The following is a 21318-nucleotide window of genomic DNA, read 5'->3' as shown; positions in this document are numbered from 1 at the left end:
AATGTGCACCAATGAATCAGTGTTGGTACAGCTCTCAGCCCTGCAGACTGACAATCCAGCATTCCTGACATTTACTGATTTAACGCAGACATAAGATGCTGCCACATCTTTACTACCCTGTCACTGCTTTGAACGATGGGAAACCCAAACGGCCTGTAACATTAAGCACACCACTACAGGCTGACTGTCCTCCAACGCTTTCCAATCCCACAGAGATTTACGAGCAGAACCAGATCCATTAATCCATTGTTGATTTGCTGTAGCTGCCCTGCAGGGTTTTTGGGATCAGATATCATACAGTGCAGAAACTCACCACGTTGCGCAGCAGGAAAACTGTAACACCAAAACCCATGCCAAAACACTATGACAAGCATTAGGGAATTAAAAACTAACCCATGTTTTTCTTTTTTTTTTTTTTAATTCATAGCACATTTGAAATATGTTCTAACAGTCTAATTCACTCACAACCTGACAGATATATGAACTTTGACAGAAAACACAGGCCACTTACATCAAAAATTACAATGTAAACCAGAGTGACAATTCCTAGGGGTCTCAGAACCTGTGAGTCAGGTTGGGTACACAATGTGATAATGACCACGGCTGCAGGGAAATCTCATCAGCTCCCTGCAATCAATTTAACAGTGTTTACAAAGCCATGGGCTGGGGTTGTGCTCTGGGACAGAGCACCGGTCACCTGGTGCTCCACTAGATCCCCCAGCTAAGCTGGCCTCTCCTGGGTAAACCTCCATAAAGCCCCCTGGTGTCTGACACAACCAGGTCCTTCAAATACAGCTCTCAGACAGAGGATTAGGTAATCTCACCATGATACTGTCTTTTTCTCTGTTTCTATCACCTTCCCATCCGCATTGTTACCTTCTCTCTTCCCCTGCATTCTCATCCCTCATATCCTCTCTCCCTCCCTGCTCCCTCTCACTCTCTCTGGCTTTCTGGCCTGTTGAAGTGCTTGTTCTACTCAGGGCACATCCATCCTCAGGGGTCCTTACGCTCTTAAGTGCCTCCAGAAAAGGTTAGTTGGCAGGTAATTGTCCAACTGTGGTCGGGCTTATCTTAATTGTGGGTGCTTCAGTGCAAGCCACACTTCTTTTGATGAAGAGACTTACAGTATGTGGAATAAAGGGTGAAGTAAGGATGATGGGGGGGGGGGGGGTCAGGGAGTTAGTGTGCCTTTTTTCCCCTCTTTATACTTTTGTTTTGATGTATTACTGACTAGCTTTCATTGAAAAAACTCAATACTCAATAAAGTTTTTCCTAATTGTCCTGCACATGCATAGAAGAAAAAACCAATGCTGACCTCATGATGTTAAAATCCAAATGACTTGCTCCTCAGCAACTCCAAATCTATACTTCTATTAGCCATCTGATCATATATATTTATGTCAATAAGAAGCTTTGGGGGGTTAGTGTTTGCATTGCCCCAGTCAAAGGTCATGACTGACCGATAAAATATTTCTAGAGCACCATCAATAACTCGGACATGCAGACTAATACAGTATGGGATTGTGGGAAGGGGGAGGAGGCCTGCTGCCCTCCCTGCAAGCAGAATGGATGGGTAAGAGGCCAAAAGGTTATTTGACAGACTTCGGCCCCCTGCCCTAGCACCCTCTCATATGTGCATTTGATAGCGACAGGGGCAATTATAAAGGTATACTTCAGACAGGTCAAATGGGAGAGGGCAAAGTGCAGAACCTTTGAAGCACTGGCTGGAGTCAAAGGTTAGGATGGACATAGGACATCATAACATGCTACTGGATAGGGGGGTAATGGAAAAGGAGCTATAAAGATGCAGACTGATGAGAAGAGAAAAAAACTGAGGAATCTTTTAATCATTTATTATGTTTTTATAGAAAAAAAATAATAAGAGCTGCTCATGGTCAGAGGCTCAAATTTTGGCATTGATATCTGTTTCTCAAACTATTAGTTTGGTGTGTTTTCTTGGCTATACACTGTGGGATGTCGGGAGCAGGCTTGGTAACTATTAAATATGAATATCCCAAGGTCAGGGAAAGTCGTAGCATGCATTTAGCACCAGTGACCAAAGCCAAATGTAAAGGTCAAAGTGGAATTGCCCGAGTCGGAGCAATACAACGTCTGCCCATCCACATTTATGCATCCCACTGGCAGTGATTTATGGAGGGAGATAAGCACACGTATAGGAAGAAAACAGTCTCTTTCTGCTATCCCATCAGACCGGGTAAATACACTACTCACTCATATCAATCACCATGTCAGAGGGAATCGCCACTGTATGCTTCCTGCTCAGATTAAAAACTGCCTTTGTCTTGCTCTGCCTGTTCCCTCCAGCACTTGGGAGCACACTGGTGGTATTGTTGCTATTTCACAGACTCTATATTAGCATTTCAAACGGCTGTGGTACACAAGAAGTAAGTATGTTCCAGTCAGTGGTATGCTTTAGCTATGTGTCATCTCTCATAGATAGATTCCATACTGCAACAATCATACTCTGGATGTTCGAAGTTGTTAATTTATTGGAAAAATACAAAAACTTTTTTATTTCTAGGCCTTGTAGGGACATCTATGAAATTTTTATTCCTTTAGGTTTTACATGTGTTTGTTTTGCATGAGAAAAAACTGTTTTTCTTTGATCAAAAATCAGTGTATTTAAAAAAACCTTCAGTTTGGAGCAGACAAATGCCTACAACACAAATTGTTTAAAATCAGTTTCCTGTCCTCTGTAGTACAAAGTTTCTACGCTGGAGCCTGGAAACGTGTGAAGCATTTCGCAAGAGCAGCCGCTCTGGGGGAGCCCTGCCTGGGACAGCTATTAATTCTAAACCCGGGCTCAAGAATTTTTGTAGGCCTCTCTTGAACATGAACATGTTTCTTGCGTCCCTTTGACTCCTTAAATGTGAAAACCAGCCCGTCACTGGTGCACCACAGGCTTTGCGAAGTACCCCCAAGTGGTTCAGTTTCGAGCCAGAGAAAAGTCCAGCAAGAAAACAAGCTTTTGAACTACTGGCCAAGGCGGAAACATGGTCTGCTGAGCTGCTTTTTATCCTGAACCATTAAGAACAAATTTTCCTTTCCTTCAGTAGCAATAAATGTGTGCTTTTCCTTTATTTTATATATATATATATTGTTTTTTCCATGGTTAGATCAAAGGGTGATAATGTGTGACATAGGGGTGTCAATCTACCCTTTACAATACAATTCGATCAGATACAAATCTCTACAGCTATCTACCATTCAGAGACGATTCTTATAAAATACAGAATGATTTGGTGGGATTCAATACGATTCGATTTGAGGTATATACAGTACAAACAAACATTCTATCATTATGTATACAATGTGAAGTCTTTATCACATACCCATGACCAGGTGTCTCACTTTGACAGGTAGTTGGGCAAGAAATACATTTTGTTACCAACACAGAAATCATAGCTTTTCTGTAGGCTACATCACACTTTGTGGGCTTTGTAAAGCCATGGATACACTTAAAACAGAGTACTTAACTCCTCTTACAGGCAAACATCAAAGCCAATTTAACTATAAAGAATGAAATAATGAAACTCTTCAATCATTTTTTCTCCTTTCATAATTTTCTGAATGTTACATATGAATAGCACATGATGTCAGACATTAAGATCTGTTACCAGATGCACCAATGTATATTACCTGACAGAGTCCAGCTCTCCTTCAGTTGGCATCTCAACTTGCATGAGACTTAAGTATGACAAAAACCTCCTTAATGAAAGAAAAACATGGATGCCAAAATACAGAATGTATCCCTTCTTGAAATCATATCACTTTCATATTGTCAGATATGGGGGTCAGCTTTGAGGATCCGAATATAACCATATTAATACTAGCTATAACATTTCCCTATACTCGACTCGTTGCACCAGTCGAGTATTCCTCTCTTCTCCTGTGCGAACAACAGTTCTAAAGACCGTTTATATACAGGAGTAAGTTCTGTACAATCTGTCACATTCATCTCTATTTCCCATTCACCACAGGGCATTTGAACTACATCAGAATCTATTAACACCATGCCGATTCAGCCCCACCGACAATACAAATCATGATAAGATGGAAAAGTGACTCCATAAACACCCTCGCTTATATATCACATCATACAAGCTGGGAAGGAAGGCAGATCCACTTGTGATCTATGGGATCATCTATTTATATGGATGGGCTAAAGATATGGATATCATTAAATCTCTTCCTGTCTTTACCTCTGTCTGTCACTGCTCCATTCAAACAAAATATATTAATAGTCGTGTATGTGTGTGTTTGTCTGTGGGAGCAACCATCACTCAGCAGTAGGAGTTCCAAATCAGTCGCTTGTGAGGAGAGATTTATGCTGTAATGCATCAAATCAACAAACCTTAACAGTAAAATATGATTTTATCAATAGGCCTGATCAATAGTGCATGCAAGACGCTGTGTAATTATTACAGAGGTCTGTATCAATAAAACTGTCACGCACGACCTCTCACCAAAGGCTACGGAGCCAGGAGTCACAGACAGTCGAAGAAAGGTTTGTGTCGTGGCTCTGAGATGTTTGATTACCTGAGAACACGGTTGTATCGTTGATGCATCATAACTTAACAGGACATGTTGGCTTAGATGAGAGTCAGGCAAGGAAAGTTTGAACAGCAGTGACAAACTGCTTCATGGCAACACATTTAAATGTATATGTTTATGACGCATTTTACCGACAAATTAATACTGCCGGTTCTGTTTGAGAGCTGTGGCTGTTGGTGAATTGCCTTTCCCTGCACCTCTGCAGACACAATAATGATAGAGGCACAGATCTTTACTCTAGTGAGGATCATTTGTCCCGAAGCGAAGCAATCCAAGAGTGGAAGGAAGAGTGTCAAAAAGAGCTTTGTATTTCACAGCAGAGGAGGAACTCGGCATTAACTTACAGACACACACAATCACATATACACACATACAGTAGAAAGAGCGTGAGGCAGGGACCAATGAGGCAGTTTATATCGGGATTTTGTTTCACAGCCACGGCCTCCTGGGAGAGAGGGGTCTGCCAATAACACTTAAGAGACAGAGCAGGAAAAGTAAGTGCTTTTATTACAGCTCATCACTCATGTAATTTCTGGCAGCATTTGTGATTACAGATCAAGTGATTGACTAACTACACATTCAGCGTCTGAGTTATGAACCGGGTGCCTACCATTCCAGCCCCGGCAGATTCTCCGTGTCAGCTGTAACTCATCCCTCTCCCAAGGTGCTAAATCAAAGAGCCCACTGCGGCCGGAAGAGTTAAATAATAACTTCAGCTTTATTGTAAATCTGTCAGAAATTTAACCTGCACGGACGTCGTCTCAGCCCTGATGTGGTACTGCATGGGGTGAATAGGCTGTAGGGAGGGGATCAATATAGGCCCTGATGGAGGTATTGATGGATGACAGGTGAAGAGGGTGTGTGTGTGTGTGAGCGCGTGTTTATGTATGGGTGTGTGTATGTGTGTGTAAGGGGTGGGATTGAATCACCCTGGGGTTCGGTAGAGAGCACGGCTCAGGGTGTTTAATCGACAGGTCTCACCTTGAATCGATTGGCAGGAGTCTCGCAGGGCAAAGACGTGATACACACAACCAACACTAACTCACACACACCAAAACAAACCATAGGGAGTGTGGGAGCCAGCGGGGTGGGATGAGGGAGAATGTCTCAATGCCATCAGTGCTGCATGGCTTTATCTCGGCAGTGTTGATGTTTTACACCCGCAAATGTAAAAAGATTTAATGAAGAGCACCTGTATTGTTTTACTTATCCCTCTCCTGAACCAGCTAATTTATACAGTTTAACATACTTAAAAAACAAAAAAAAAACTACATTTACAATTTAGTAAAACATGGGATCAAGGAAATAATAGCTTGGATGTTTTATTGAAGTGAAATGATTATGTGTGAAGTTCTTAACTTATATATCTAAATGTAAGAAATCCTTATTAGAGGAATGGTATTGTGGTATTGGTTGCACTGTGGCAAACAATCAGAGTACAAGGCTGATACATCAAGAAAGAACAGAAGAAAGTGACAGATAGAGAACCTCACAATTGGGTTGCCGTGAAAACGATGCACCGTGAAATGTCTTACAAGAGGCCAAGATGTGAGAGGGCTTGTGAGATGTGAGAGGGTTTTTAATAAGCATCATACTATCCTTTTTAAAACGCATACAGCTCAGTAATAATATACAGTGAAAAACTAAACCCTCTCAAGTTGTGTTGAAATGCTGTGACTCAATGACAGCAGTTTCTTCAGGCGGCTTTGGCCGTAGAAACTGAATCTAATGCTTTCAGATCAGGCCAAGGTTCATGAGTGTCGTTGACTGAGCTAGTTTGTAAGAGGAACACATTTGCCAAATCACAGTGTGGGGTAAAGTGGAGTCCCTTAATGCTGATTTGGAGCCTGTTTTGCAGAGCTCTTAGAGAGTAAAAGCGGCTGTTTGTCAGTCACCTTGGAGCCAAAACTATTTAGCCATAAATCAGTCCTCAGAACACACTTTATATAGCAGCTTTCTTTTCTTAAATTCAAAGCTTTTATCTTTGCTTTATTTTTGTATCTATTAATTTACTTTAGTAAGTTGGAATTGTGCCGACAATAAGAGCATTTCTCCGTTACATTTTCTCACTTAAGCATGTTTTCCATTATTTGGTTCTTTTATGCGTTCACGGCACTTTGTTGCTTTGTTTTTGAAAAGTGCTGTACAAATAAAGACATTATAAATGTAATCATAATTATGTGTACCAATAAAAGAATATGTAGAATTGAGTAGAGTGCAGGTTCTTCTTCCCCTGAGGAGACTTTTTGTGGGAAAAGAAAAAGTGAGATGCTGACCACTTTATGGATGTGCTGCGTAATATTGTGATTTCTGTATTTAGAAAATATTTTCGTTTCAAATAGTTGATGACCTGACATTAGAAAAGTATAAGATAAAAAAAATAAAACAACAGACAGATTTTCTTGGTCCAAGTTGAATCGGTGGATTCTTAATGTTTCTTCCTAAAAGTTCTCGAGGAGGAAACAGCTCTTTTGTGTGTGGGACTGTGCCTCAGAGGTTCAGAAGAAGAAGGAGTCGGAAAAAGAGAGGTTTTGACTTGTGGTCCCAGTTGAAAGGAAGAAAAGGACATCTGAACTGGTTGTCCAGCGCTCAGGTAGGGAGAAGAATTGTAAACTGGCGAGTTCATGTCAGTGTGAACTTCATTTCTTGAATGTTGAATGGAAACTACCCTCTGTTCTGCATGAGCTGGACATCTTCCAGGAAGTCTGAGTTCGGGTTGGGGTCTGAGTCTGGGACCCGGCAAAATGCTGCTCTCACTTCCAGACTTTGGGAGTACTTCAGTCAGATGTACAGATCTCCCCTGAAGAGAGAACCAAACACCATGTGTTACTGTTATTGTATAGTGTTCTGAGATGTTGCCTTTATGTTGGTGGAGATGACCAACATTACATATCTTGATGTAGAAATATTAAGTGAAAGACATATAGGCTTCATGATTACTAAACATAACATTCTTCTGAAGACATTTCCTTTTTCGACGTGTTCAGACTCCAGGGAATATCGAGGCTTTTAAACATAATTGTCCGCTGCTTACATTTTGTTAAATGTGGAGTAGCACTAAAAACTGCAAACCAGGTAGTGTATACTTGCTTTTTTCTTTTTTTTAAATCTCAGCAAGAGTCATAAAATGTCAGTGTAACAAGCAAGGGCTTGCAGGCCAGCAGTCCTGGGACATCAACACTGATCCAGATGTTTCCATTCATTCTTTCCATTCTCAACTATTTTAATAAACACAAATATGACCTCTGACCTTTCTGACATATATAAGGCAAAAATAGAAGTCCCACCGGAGTATAGTACATTAAAAACATCTTTATTTCTCTTCGATCACAAACGCACCCTTTTCATGGAAAGCAAACTACTATTACTGTAAGTTCAACATTACTCCTTGTTGTTTGTGGTTACCACATTAACACTCACTTTTCCAGCTTCAGAGAAAGCTCTGCTTTGAGCTTGATGTCCTGTCAGAAGTCGGGGCAAAATGCCAGTATTGGTCCGGTACTGCTCTCCCTCCAACCTGGGTAAAAGATGCAAGGAAGTAAAGACTACGTCTCTGCTTTGATAGCTTCTGCACGGCCCTTTCCTCAGCTCCCACGGTCCTGCTGTCCTGCAACGCTCCCTCTGAGCCGCTTGGTCAGATTTGATTGATGATTGGTCATTTCCTCTACTGTCCATCTCTGGCACTTTGGCAAATGCTATATTGTGTAATGCTCCATCTTCCTCATCTTTTTTTGGTCTGTCTTCATACTTTTCTTCTTCCTCTGGTCTCTTACTCTCTTTCTCTTGCTCCTCAGAGTCCTCTGGGCTCTCAAGACGGTGACGTGACTTGTGTTCAATCTTCCTGGAGTCCTGTCAGTAGGATCACATCATATATTAAGATCGTGCCTTATTGGAACAGCTGGTTTTTTAAGTTACTAATCCCTCTAACACTGCATAACTATCACAGCTAGAGGGTCAACTTACCAGGAGGTTTATAGAGGGCCGATTTAAGTTTTCTCTCCTTGCTTTCAGTAAAGACACTGGTCCGTCACTAGCTTGACTCCGGGGCTGAGGCTGTAGGGAGGCAGTTAGCATCAACCAAACAAACAGATAGGCCTCTCTTAAGAGAAATAGAAATCCCCTTTTGTAATAAGAAATACACCCATATATTTTTCAATACATGTAATAGACCGTATGTTTATAGAATACTTATATGCAATATATTGATTACATTAGGTACTGGTGAGTAACCATGAGGTAACTACCAGGGCTTTGTGTAAGGTTGGAGGACGTGTCATGATTTGACTTTGCTAACCAGATCTCTGCAGTGTTGTATCAGTGCTTAGTAAGCGGCTGTTAATGGATAGAAACCCTCCAAACAGTAGGAGGACTGCTTATTAAGCTGTGTTGTCTAATTTACTACTTCTAACAGAGTCAGCAGCTTATAGGTGTGTAAGCTTTGAAGGTATTTAAAGGGATTGTTGATGATACTTTGCTAAGACGCAAAAGTCATGTTAGGGCTTATTTCTTGAATTTAACTTTGGATTAATAAGATGAGAAATTTGACTGCTTTCCAATGTGCAACATTTTGTTATTCATTCAACATTTCAAATAACTTGCACAACAATAAAGTTGGTAGGAAAAACAATTGATAATGTTGCATAATTGCATCCCTAACACTCTGATTTCAGCATGGTTTTCTGGTTGTGTGTTCAGTAGTTATAAAGCGTGAATGTGTTTGTCTGCGTGCATGTGTATATTAGAGGTGAGTGGTGAATTGCTCTCGTAAGGTTGCCTTCATCTGCGCATAGAATAATTCTAATTGGCTTTATTAGGGGGCTTAAATCTAATACCAGCTCTGTGCTCTGCCTTAGGCTCTGTGGGCGTGTGTGTGAGTTTGTGTGTGCATGTGTGCGCGCACATGTGCACCTCTGTTTGATGTTTATGACTCACCAGATCTCTCTTAAAATGTTTTCAAACATAAGTAGGTAAGCTAATGTTACATAAAAAAACAATATTCTGCCTCAGCACGTTGAAGCACAATTTTCCACTACTAGACTCAATAGGCAAATATCGCTTTCAGAGGTTCAAGTCCAATAAAGCAGCCGTCCAGTTTCACCAAATGTAATGATACAGACTTAAGGCAAGAGAAAAACTGCATGAAACTGAACCGCAACATTTGACCCCATTTAAAAACTTGATACCAATTAGAGAGTTCTGGTTGTAAATAATTTAAAAGATCTCTCTCACTGAACACACACACAAATAATTTTTACGTGCATGCACAGATGTATGCAGCAGTGTGCGTGTGCTTCAACACAGCTTCACACATTAACCTATGTGCACGCACACTCCTGTGCACAAATGGACGCGCACATGCACACACAGAGACTCTACCACGCTCTGGAAACAGACTTCTTAATGAAGCCTTCCCCAAGTGAAAGTAGAGCAGAAATACATACTGGCCCATTTCTGCCTTCAGTTCACTCTCTCTCTCTCTCTCTCACTCTCTCTCTCTCTCTCTCTCCCTCTCTCTCTCTCACCTTCTCCACGTCATTTGTTTTATTCATGTTTCCTTGTCTTTCTCTGTTGTCTCAATGAGCTAAATCACAACCCCTAATTTATGGCTACAGGCGAAGACAATTCTACAAACAAACTGGCTGATGAGAGGGGCTGACTGAAAACATACACACTGAGTGGTGTGTGTAAATCTTAAGTGTCTGTTGCTGTCTTTTTATCTATGGTTATTTACATAGGAAATGACAACATGTGCAAAAGAATGGCTGTGATGCAAAATGAAAAAAGGCTGTGCACTGGATGAGAGGGGAAGTGAGGGAGAGAGAGTGAGGGAGAGAGAGAGAGAGAGAGGGGAGGGAGGAAGAGTAAATCCAGTGACACTGAGTGGGGAGCACTCAGGTGTGGTGAAGAGGATTATACAAAACCGTGAGTATGAATGACAGTAAACACCTGAATGACAGAGAGACGGGGAGGGGCAGGAGCTCCTGTGTGTGTGTGTGTGTGTGTGGTGTTCTGGGTTGACAGTTTAGTGGCCCTGGCTGATATTCTGAGGGGTGAGCGAATATAAACTCAACACTTCATCTGTGCAAGGCGTTGCTGTTTACTCAAGTGCAACTTGTTATAGTGTATCATTCATTACAGATATGTTGATTTACAGCATGTACAGCAGAAGTGAAAACAATGAATAAAAGAGGATTTGAGAAGCAAACAATGGACGTGTGAGAATGAGGATGTCAACAAGGCAGGCAGGGAGTGTGCAACAGGAAGATATCAATCAGAAGCAATCCATGGCAAGAGTTTGGGAGCTTTCGAGTTAGCAAGTGAGCAACAGCTGTAACAGCTGTATGGTATGCAAGTAATTCAATAAAAGAGCTATAAAGAAAGACACAGGAGGTATGTTTATCTTACTTGGTCTGTGTTTTCTTTCTCTGTGTGCTCCATCAGTAGAGGATTACTGACAAGGTTTCTGAAGCGAGCTTCAGTTTCTGGCTGAGGACATTCTCCATTCTGCTTGTGGCTGCCTGAAAGAGCAAACACACTTTGATCATCTCAAATCGACATGTTAAACTCATTTTTTTTGTCTTCTTTAATCCAACCTTCTGTTTATTTCATGACTTCTCAATAGCCATGTCATTCAAAAGAAGAGTGCGTCAATTTCTACAGCGGTGCATCTGAGTAATCTGAAGGCATGTCAATCTATTTAATGCTACATTATCAGTATGAGCCTGCTGCTTTATTCTCAACTTGTATGCTTTACTTGGAACAACAACATTTTTTTTGTATGCAAGCTATTAGCCGCAGTGCCAACATATTCACCCCCTGTAGTTGAAAGCTCAAATGTGTTTTTAACCTTTGGCTTAAGGTTCAATTCAGAAGAGAGCAATGCATGTCGATTCCTAGATCAGCTCTAAGTGAAATCCCTCACCTCTAGAGCTATATCACTGTACAGCGCTGACTCTACATGAAGCGTGACCCCGTTTCCCCCACGGCGACCCCCTCCTTCCCTTCACAGCCTTGGAAGATAGAGGAGCACAGGGGAAAGGCATGCCAAGGCAGTAGACACTTTTAAGCAAAGATTAAAGGTTTTTCTTTTTAATCAGTCATTTGGCAGCTATGTTAGCATTTCACCCTGTGCGGCTAAGGATCAATTTTTAATGCTGCTGTGCAGAGAGCAGACAGGGTGATTGGCAAGAGAGAAGCTATTTACAAAGGATCTATTTACAAATTTTCCATAGAAATATGCAGAGAGCATAATTGACATCTCTTAAAGAATTTTAAATAAGCTCACTCTTTTTTTCACACCATCACGAGGCACGACCTCTGTGAGCCCCTGGTGATCACTGCTCTGTGTGTGTGTGTGTGTGTGTGTGTGTGTGTGTGTGTGTGTTCACTCATATGTAAGAATAATAAAGGAACCTACACCTCTCCCTTGTGTTGCATTGTGTTATATTTCTCCATGTTGTGCTGCCAGAGGCTGGGTAACTAGGTCAATCAACCCTGGTGTAAACACATCACAAGAACCCACACAGAACATGCTAATGACAATGACTCGTTTTAACTTCATAATTCTTTATTTCCCCCACTCTTCTATGCCAAAATGAAGCTTTAGATATACAGCATAATTCCTTCAGGGATTCCAACTTAAGCTTTTGTATGTCTAAGGAAAAGGTAGCTTGCTCCCATATATGCGAACATGCCCTCTTCAGAAAACAAAAACAAAACAAAAAACAAACTGCAGTAGAAGTTTAAAATTTTGGACAATGCATACAGAAATATCATGTGTTGTTTATACATTGACTTTGTATAAAGAAGTGTATATTGACCATGACAAGCATTTAAATGACTTGAACCGACAGTAAATCTGTGTCCATATTGAAAGGGTGATCGTTGAGGTGTTTTAAGGACAGACTGGACAGAATTCTGTGAGGCAGACGACAGAGACGGCAGACAAATAACATGTTCAGACCCACACAAGTTCGTGTTTGGGCCGACCTGACACGGCTGCCCCCTCCATACATCAGTCTTCATAACCATCCATGAATCAATCCATATATCCATCCATCCATTACCCAACCGTCCATTCATCCGTTCTCAAACTATCCATTCATTCAAGCAGTAAACCTGGCCTTCCAGCCGACCAACCCACACACAATTGATCCAATGATTGACCCTGCACAGGGTGGATCAATACTTTCTTGAATGGCATCATTGTAAGCGCTTAGGCACAATGGCCAGGCATTGTTTGTGCAGTTCATTTCCAAGGTAGCAAGGCCATACAGGGCTCTAACCCGAGTCAACTCTGCTTTCTCCTCCGATTATATGATCACAGCAAAGAGGGAAAAAAGGGGAGGGCATTGAAAAAGGCTTTGAGCAGGGAGCATCCTGCACACAAGCAACAAAAGGGACAGTGGTCTTCGCAATACTGCTTGTAATGACTTGTGGCAATTTGACGCTACAGAAAAAGATGGCTGTGTAGTCGCAGTCGTTTTACAGACATACACTGTAGTTTTTTAGTGGAAGAATTACTGCATATGAATGCATCAAAGGTAAAACTTACAGGATTAACCTGGAGGAGCAGCAGTATTCAATAGACTTGGGTTCAGTATATCACCCTGTAGCCTATTGTGTCCTGGTGTGCATACAGAAACCCTGTTGGGTTAGAGCCAGGGCTGGGTCTTGGCATTAAATGACTGGGACCTTGACAAGTCTCAGAGTTCTGTCACTGCGGTTCACAGGTCTCGTTAGCCAAGGTGTCGGCAGGGGTGGAAATGACTCTGTGTGAGTGTGTCTGTGTGTGTGTATGTGTGTGTGTGTTTGAGGGGAGCATTAGACAGCACTCCTACCTCCACCTCCTCACCTGACACCAGCAATAAAACTAAACAGGGCGAGGTGCTATGCTGTGTGTGTGGTTGTGTGTGGACGTGCACAGCGGGAAAAAGGGTGCATGTGTGCTGCAGGGTTGTTGCTGCTGTCACCAATTTGCTGGGGCCTCCAGACGGGAGTAGGAGCAAGGTGACGGAGCTGTGGCTTGATAAACACAGAAGCCCTGCTTCGATTTCCCATCCAGTCCACTTTGGAAACACATGGCTCTTCCTGGGCGCTCCTTGGCCAGGGGAAAAGGAGGAGGAAGAGGAGGAGAAGAAGGAGGGGGCCACAGGGGGAAAGGAGGAAGGTGGAGAGCCACTAGAGAGACACAGTGATGGGTGTGAAGTGAGGGAGAATGGAAGTCTGGATGAAGGTTCAGAGAGAGAGAAATGGACGTGAGGAAGAGTGTGAGGTAAAGGATGAAAAAATGTGACAGGCCTCGTGGGATCAGATGTATAAACTTCCAAGCAGATGACACACCTTGCATGCACCCACCGAATGACAACACAGATAAAGACAGAGGGAAAAAGAAAGTTTAAGAAAGGACAGGACATTTTAAAAAGAGACGGATGAGGAATTTGATGGACCCTCTAAACCACTTAAACGCTTAAAAGCTCCTTTAAAGGTGAAAACAGAGACACACAACCTAGACCTGCTCTTCTTAGTCCCCCTCCCTCAATCCTTCATTTCACCCATTCCCTCCATCTCTTATACCTCTTTTTTTTTGCTCTGAAACAACTTGCAGTGTTCTGCCTTTCATCTGACATCAGAAGTTTAAAGACCAGCTCCAGTTGGAGGAGCAGAGGAGTGTCAGTGAGGGAGGTGAGGCACCAAACTCCCTTCTGCCCCCCTAGAGAGTTAAGGAGATCACATTTTAACCCCCCCCCCCCCCCACACACACACACACACACACACACACACACACACTCACCGAACTCCACCCTGCCGCTCCTCTCCTCCATGCCTTAATACCAACATAAGAGGACAAGTGTGGGCTCTAAGCACCAGTGATCAAACACGAGCGGCTGCTGGGTGCGTTTGGCTCAGGACGGTTGGCCTAATAGGATTGGAAGCCCCCAGGTGAGCCAAAGGACACCTCCAATCAGCATGATTAACCAAAGGCTGAGCAGCGTTTCTAGCTATAGCACTGAGTGATGTACAGTGCTAAAAGGATCACATGGAAAGTAAAGAATGTAAGAAAGTCATGAAGTGAAGTGCCACGGTTGTTGGTGCATGTCAAAGTTTTGATGGAGTATAAAGTTGCATTTTAAACGTTACAAAACGTTACATATAATGATAGCTAAGTTCAAATAAGCGCATGATGTGTGGAGCTGTGGAATAATCGTGTCTTTCTGGTTACTTTTTAAAACAGCATGTGTTGTAAACATTTCTGTGCACGGCTTTAATGCAAGACTACCCATGAAAAGGCACATGTAATTTGCATGCTCACATAGTAGAAGTCTCATTATTGACATGTTCAATCACAAATACATGCACGGACAAACACACGCAGATTGCAAGCCCAGACACATACATCAACACATGCACACTCAGACAGGCTTTTATAAACTCATCACATCCAAAAAACAATTACCAGAGACTGAGCTCATCACTGACTAAGCAAAAGTCATCCAGCGTGTAAAACACACAATATAATTAGCACACATCAAGCCGCTGTGTCCTACTGTGCATTAATGATGCTTCCCTCTGAAGTGAATTATGGTTTGATGAGTGAGAAAGTGAGTGAGGAGGGGCTTTGAGGAGGAGCAAGACATCATTTAGAGACGGAAAAGGGGAAGCCAGTGTAGAGGGGAAATACAAAAACTGAATTTGCCTTCAAAATAATTAACCAGAGAGATAGAACATTGAGAGACGAATCACTGATTACTCACATGTGGTGAGGGCCATCATATGCCAGGAACCACAGGCTACATCACACACCTGCATAGAATGAAATCAGGTTTTATACTTTAAAGCACTACAGCAAGTGCATTGAGTAAATGACATTTTCTAGTTTATTGCTAGCACTTCCTGCTGAACACAGATTTCTGATGTTTGTGACTCAGTGTGAAAAGCTTATGAATGTATGCTTATCCTGCTTAAAGTAATTTCCTGAGAAAATCCTTGAGCTTTCATCTATCTGAGATTTAAAAAAAAAAAAAAAAAAAAAAAAAAAAAAAAATATATATATATATATATATATATATATATATATATATATATATATATATATCCAGTCTCTCATACACACCTTTCTGCCTGCCAGTGGAACAGGCTGGGGGGTCCAGATCCTTTTGAGGCCTGTATGATCACTGACCCGGGACAAGCAGTGGATCTGACCCCAGAGAAGCAGCTCTCTTCCTGCTGGAGGTATAAACAAAGAGTAAAAATGTTCAGACAGCTACACCAGACTTACATACAATGTCACCTTGCAGCATATTTTATGTCAGAACTTATATCTTCAGTACGAACAGCAAATGAGCCTCATATGACGATGTGTTGGTATGCACTTCAAATGATTCTGACCTTCTCAAATGTATTGCCAAATTGTGATAGTATATCCTGATTATATTAACATGGGGCAGTTAAAAAAAACAGGCACATTTTGCTTTCATGCTGAGAAAACACAAACAAAGTGCTTAAAGTGTCCAGTGTACCACAGATGAGCTTTCTGCTGAACCTTACAACTCTGCTTCCTACACATTCAAAAACATACACTGACACGTAATTAAAAAATGACGGTTATGTCCTGTCAATTTGGTGCAGTTTAGATGACAATAACCCCATCCATAACACACCCAAACACACAGGAACACACACCTGCACACACTCAACCTGTAAATGTGACGAGCCAAGCACAATCTCAGTGGGACTCAAACACACACACACACACACACACACACACACACACACACACACACACACACACACACACACACACACACACACACACACACACACACACACACACACACACTGTATATGTTCACATGCAGTGAACACTCAAGCATCCACTCACTCATGCTACCTCAGTGAGCCTGTTTAAACCTGCCACTAATAAATTTATATTTACTGCCTGCATTGAGGACTTTTAAATTATGGTGTACAATAAACCTGGCACACACATCTCAAAAGCTCTTTCAGGGGATGTTAAAGCAATATAGTAAGCAATTTTCCAAAGTGGATTACAAATTTCACATCCAGGTTTTATTGCACATTACGATAACTTAACCACATCTAAATGTTCTGCATAAATGGGAAATATGTGCTGCTTAATATGCTATTTTTCATTTTTTAAGAAGCGCTTTGCAAACCCTGCCAAGTGAGGGAGCACGCTGGTTTGTGTGGTGGGGGAGTCAATAATCTTTATGAGGTGGATTTTAATTACAAGGAGATAACTGAGTATCCTCCTTACGGCGAGCCTCCATCAATCTCTATTCTGCATCAAGCTGTACGTAGCATTGGCACACGCACACGCGCACATGCCTACACACACACACACATACACACACGCATGCACAGACACCCTTTCAGACATGATTGATCAATCAGTCAGTAATGTATTATTTTCATTTCAACGATGGAAACCTTATGGAGGCAGGCGTTGTCTGATGTTGTTTCACCAAACAGGCAAACACACGTACTTACATTTTTTACACACACACACACAAACACAGAAAACAGACATGCACAGAGCGCTGGCAGGGTAATCCAGCTAAAAAAGGTTAAGGCTGATGTTTTCCCAAAGAACGACGGTCTGTGAAAGGTCGGATCAATCATGTGCTAAGCATGCCTCCTAAGCAATCCATAAAGAGCTTGTTTTAAATAATAACATTTTATAGATCACCTAAAGACATAACTGTACCACCAGCAGGGGCCTCACTCTCCAAATAGTCTTCAACGCACTAAGAATTCAAATGGGACCAAACTTAATATGTTCACTGCAGTTCATTTAATGAACCGGTGGCATTTCCAGCGAGACCGCGTACACAGAGCCAGCAGACGTCTCAGTTCAACAATAGGCAATTCTTTTAACAGAGGATCGCAGTGCAGCAGTGGGCTGTAAATGTGCAGCACAATGCCTTTTCTCTTTAAGTGGCTGATGTTACATTTGTAGTGTAACCACTTTAATTCCAGCTGTCTGGCAGAAGGCAAGCAGCAATTGAAGGCAAAGTAGTTGCCTGACACTGTGTAATGGTGTAAATGTATTAGAACTAGTTCCGTGGCAGTTCAATGACTCTCAACGGAGCAGAGGGGGATGAATTAGATTGCTGAAAATCATACAAGTTAGAGAATAAAAAGAGAGACGGAATAAAAAAGGGACTATTTCAGACTACCTGTTATTTAATTTAGTCAGCAAAGAATGCTTCAAGTTTGGCTTTTTAGGAATAAGAGTGAAGACAGACCAGGCCCTCTGCTGTAAAGAGATTGTGAACCTCCTTATCTCTGGCTTATTAATAACAAAGTAGCCACAGGGAAAGTGTGTGATCTTAGCAGGGTAGTTTAGGGGATAGCTGGTTGAACAACAAATCAATTCATTATTTACATCATCTATCACATAACACTACTGGGTGCAGCATTACACAATTCTGCTTGGTTTAGGAGATATTGTGAGCTAATGAGGTTGAATTTGTGCTCCCAGTTATGTCATTTGAGGACACTGAATCCTTGTAGTGTTAATTAAAACTCAATGAAATGATGTAGATGAAAAATTTGCATGGCTGAAAGCCACAGCTAGGGATACTGCTGGGAGAATAAGGTTTTCAAGTTAATAAATTGTTATTATATTATGCAGAGAGGATACAACTTTTCAGAATTCTGAAAAATATAGATATATAAAGAAATCTGCAGTCATGATGAGCTGTTTGGGGGTTTGAGTTGAGCTGTGTTACCTAATGTAGTTAACACAGGACTGACTCTCTAGGTGTTACCAAAGCAGGTGATTGATGGTTAGCTCACCTGTGATGGCTGCACTGTAGCTGTCCCCTGCTTGTATCTGTGTCACCCCAGTGAGCTGAGAATAGCTGAGAAGACAAGGAGTTGAGATATGAATTCGGTCCTCTCCAAGTCCAAGCTGTCCCTGCAAGCAAAATGATGATATAACGTCAGTCACAGGATTAAATAAAAGTTTAATCCCAATGACTTCATTGCTCATAGACAGAAAAGTTAAATAAAGACACATGCCTAAGTGGTATTTCAATTTTGGGGAGAATGTCCCCGTTTTGTGTGCCACTTGCAAGCAATCCAGATCTAGGCTATCTCTCAGCTCATTCACAGTGCCCTGGCGTTCCTGAATGTAAACGTGGTTGTTAGTTTCGTCAGAAGGATAGATGTATATCACCTCCACAGTGTCATAATTCAAGTGCATCACTGTAAAGCTACGTTATAATATCTGCTGTGTAAGGTTATATATGACACCTGCAACTTGCAATTCATCTTAGCTCAAGAGGCTGTCACTAAGGAGGAAATACTGTTAAAAAAGGCCCACTGCATATTTCTTTCTGCAGTGTTTTATGTTTCATTAGGCATCATACGCAACAACCTGTATCGATGCAATCCCTCATTGATGAGAGTGTGAAAACTATTCAAAGACAAAAGCGTAAAATCTATTGTTATACATATAATGCACTGTCCTAAATTTACATCTCTTCCTCTTTCCCTGTCTAGCACATTGCTGTCGCTCAGTGTGACTTGTCTCAGCTGCCCTGCTCTCTCTTTCCTGCTAAGATAAAGGGCTTTCTGCACTGTGCTCATGTGCACTTCGGCATGCCCTGACATATGTCTGAGAGCGAGCACAATATGTGTTGGTTTACATTTGAGAGTGTGAATGTGCGCCGTGCAGTAATCTGGGTCTTTAATTGCTTATTCGTATGTGCGCTACTGTGAGGATTTGTAGATGCGTGGCAGCATATGTTCATGCTGTGAGGGTGTGTGTCTGTGTATTTATAGGTGTGAGTGTATGTGCTTCCATCACAGCTTTAGTGTGTGCGCGTGTGTAAGTTTACTTGCATTTAGGTACAGTTAGTGAGCAGATGTGTCCATTCCTGAATGTGTGCACGTGTCAGAGTGTCTGCATGTGTTTATACTTGTGTTTGTGTATTTGTGTGTGCGTGTCTGAGTGAATGAGCACTGTCAGGTGGTGCTCCATGCTGTGCCAGCTGCATCTGGAGCCATCTGTGTTGGGGGCTCAGTGGGAGGGGAGCGGATGACTTTAATGTACTTGAACCCCAGACAGACCTTTCCCAGACAGTTGTCAGTATGAAAGCAAGACAACTGGGTCCAGTGAAGCTGAACCGGCTGATCTGGGTGGTGAGCAGGAGACAGACGCTTTGGTTACACAGTAACCCCTGGTCAGACTCGCTGGGGAGCCTCTGGCAGTCTGATATACACAGACACTGGAAATCCGTTTGTTGCAATGATACAACATTGGTGTTTTATATCAGAAGGACACCCTCACCTTTTACTTGCTGTCAGGGTTGTGCTGCCTATTTTCTGAAAAAGTTTACTTTTTATCTCTACAAGTTCTACGAGTTCTTGTTAGTTGAAACATAAAAGAATTTGTGAATATATTCAAAACATTATGAAGAATTCCACTTACTATACTTTTTTCCTCAGTCAAACTTTTGTATTTTGACTGAGAGGAAGGACATAAGGACTTGTCTGTTTCCTATTATATATTTCTCACAAAATCTGTATTTGTAGCTTTGAATTTATGTCGTTGAAATGTGAAGAATATTAGATAATAACTAGTTGCCTCTCTAAAGGACAAACATTAAGGCCTGTGTTGAAAATGTGCATCTATTAGGGGTAGAATTGTTGCAGATGTTGGGCGTGTATATGCAATTTAAAAGAAATATTCTATTAGGCTATTTTAACTTCAGTGGCATTCACTCATTTTCTAGTTCTTAAGAATCTATAAAACATATATTACTAACCTTTACAGTGTTCACTATTAGAAATGTTTTTATTTTGACAGATAGAATGAATTGTGACTACGTTAGGACTTGTTTATGTCCTTAGACTTCTGTACTTCTCCATCTGTTCCCCTTTTATCTGAGTACACAAAACAGCAAGATATACATTTAAAATGACAACTGCAGTCAGCACTTCACCCACAAAACTAAGAAGGGCACATAACAGATCAACCCACAATGCTCTACCACAAAGAGATCACAGAAGCCTAGTAATGATCTTGCAGCAACAATATGATTAGTGAAGCAAAAAAAATCAATTAATGCAGCAGTAGAATCAATAGGTGTCTCTCAGCATATATGTCCTGCAGTTAATTAATAAACAAAAAGGACATTAAGCAGCGAAGCATCAGACTGTGGCAACGACTGTCATCAGTCACATCGGGTGTACTGATGGCATCAGCAGGAAGGGAAAGGGGAAATGTGGACAGATATAAATGTGAGCATGAAGAAATACCAAGCACACCCACAGGCACAGATGCTAACACTAAATGCGCACACACATTTGAGAGCATGAGCAGACTCCGCTATATACATTAGCACAAAGACAAACATGTTTTTCTTCCTTGTCATATTCTGTCACACTGATGAGGGACCTTTACATCAATGTTATCAATAACTTTCACTTTACTCTACTGCAGCTGCTCAGACCATATTAGCATCCATTTGGAACCAGCCCAAGGTTCGATGAGGCCTGAACTGTGCTGGAACCAGGCCCGGGGTTTCCACCACCAGCAGTCCCGGCTCACTTAAAATGTACCATGCCTGATGAGTCGCCCTAATCATTACAGTATAGACAGGATTGCAATGGACAGACCAGGAAGCTATGTCTATCTCAAGCCATACATCAGACAAACACAATAGTTGGTGTGAAACAAGTTGCATGTCAGGTATATGCTTCGTTTTCTTT

At 41.7% G+C, this 21318-nt stretch overlaps 1 protein-coding gene across 1 annotated transcript in view; it reads right to left on the bottom strand.

Annotated features, from left to right (window-relative positions):
- Positions 1-5061: 5061 nt before the first annotated feature.
- Positions 5062-21318, bottom strand: part of LOC110001478 (uncharacterized) — a 222303-nt gene continuing 206046 nt past the window's right edge. The window contains exons 5-11 of the mRNA XM_065965363.1: positions 18397-18517; positions 15689-15801; positions 15330-15378; positions 10981-11093; positions 8539-8628; positions 7996-8424; positions 5062-7375 (exon numbers count right to left, since the gene is read on the bottom strand). Of these exons, the coding sequence (XP_065821435.1) occupies positions 7004-7375; positions 7996-8424; positions 8539-8628; positions 10981-11093; positions 15330-15378; positions 15689-15801; positions 18397-18517 (1287 nt within the window). The 3' untranslated portion in view covers positions 5062-7003. The remainder of the gene's footprint in view (positions 7376-7995; positions 8425-8538; positions 8629-10980; positions 11094-15329; positions 15379-15688; positions 15802-18396; positions 18518-21318) is intronic.

The sequence above is a fragment of the Labrus bergylta genome, chromosome 2, assembly GCF_963930695.1.
Source record: "Labrus bergylta chromosome 2, fLabBer1.1, whole genome shotgun sequence".
Classification (NCBI taxonomy): Eukaryota; Metazoa; Chordata; class Actinopteri; order Labriformes; family Labridae; genus Labrus; species Labrus bergylta.
Note: the sequence above shows the minus strand (reverse complement) of the source record. Positions and strands in the feature narration are given on the sequence as shown.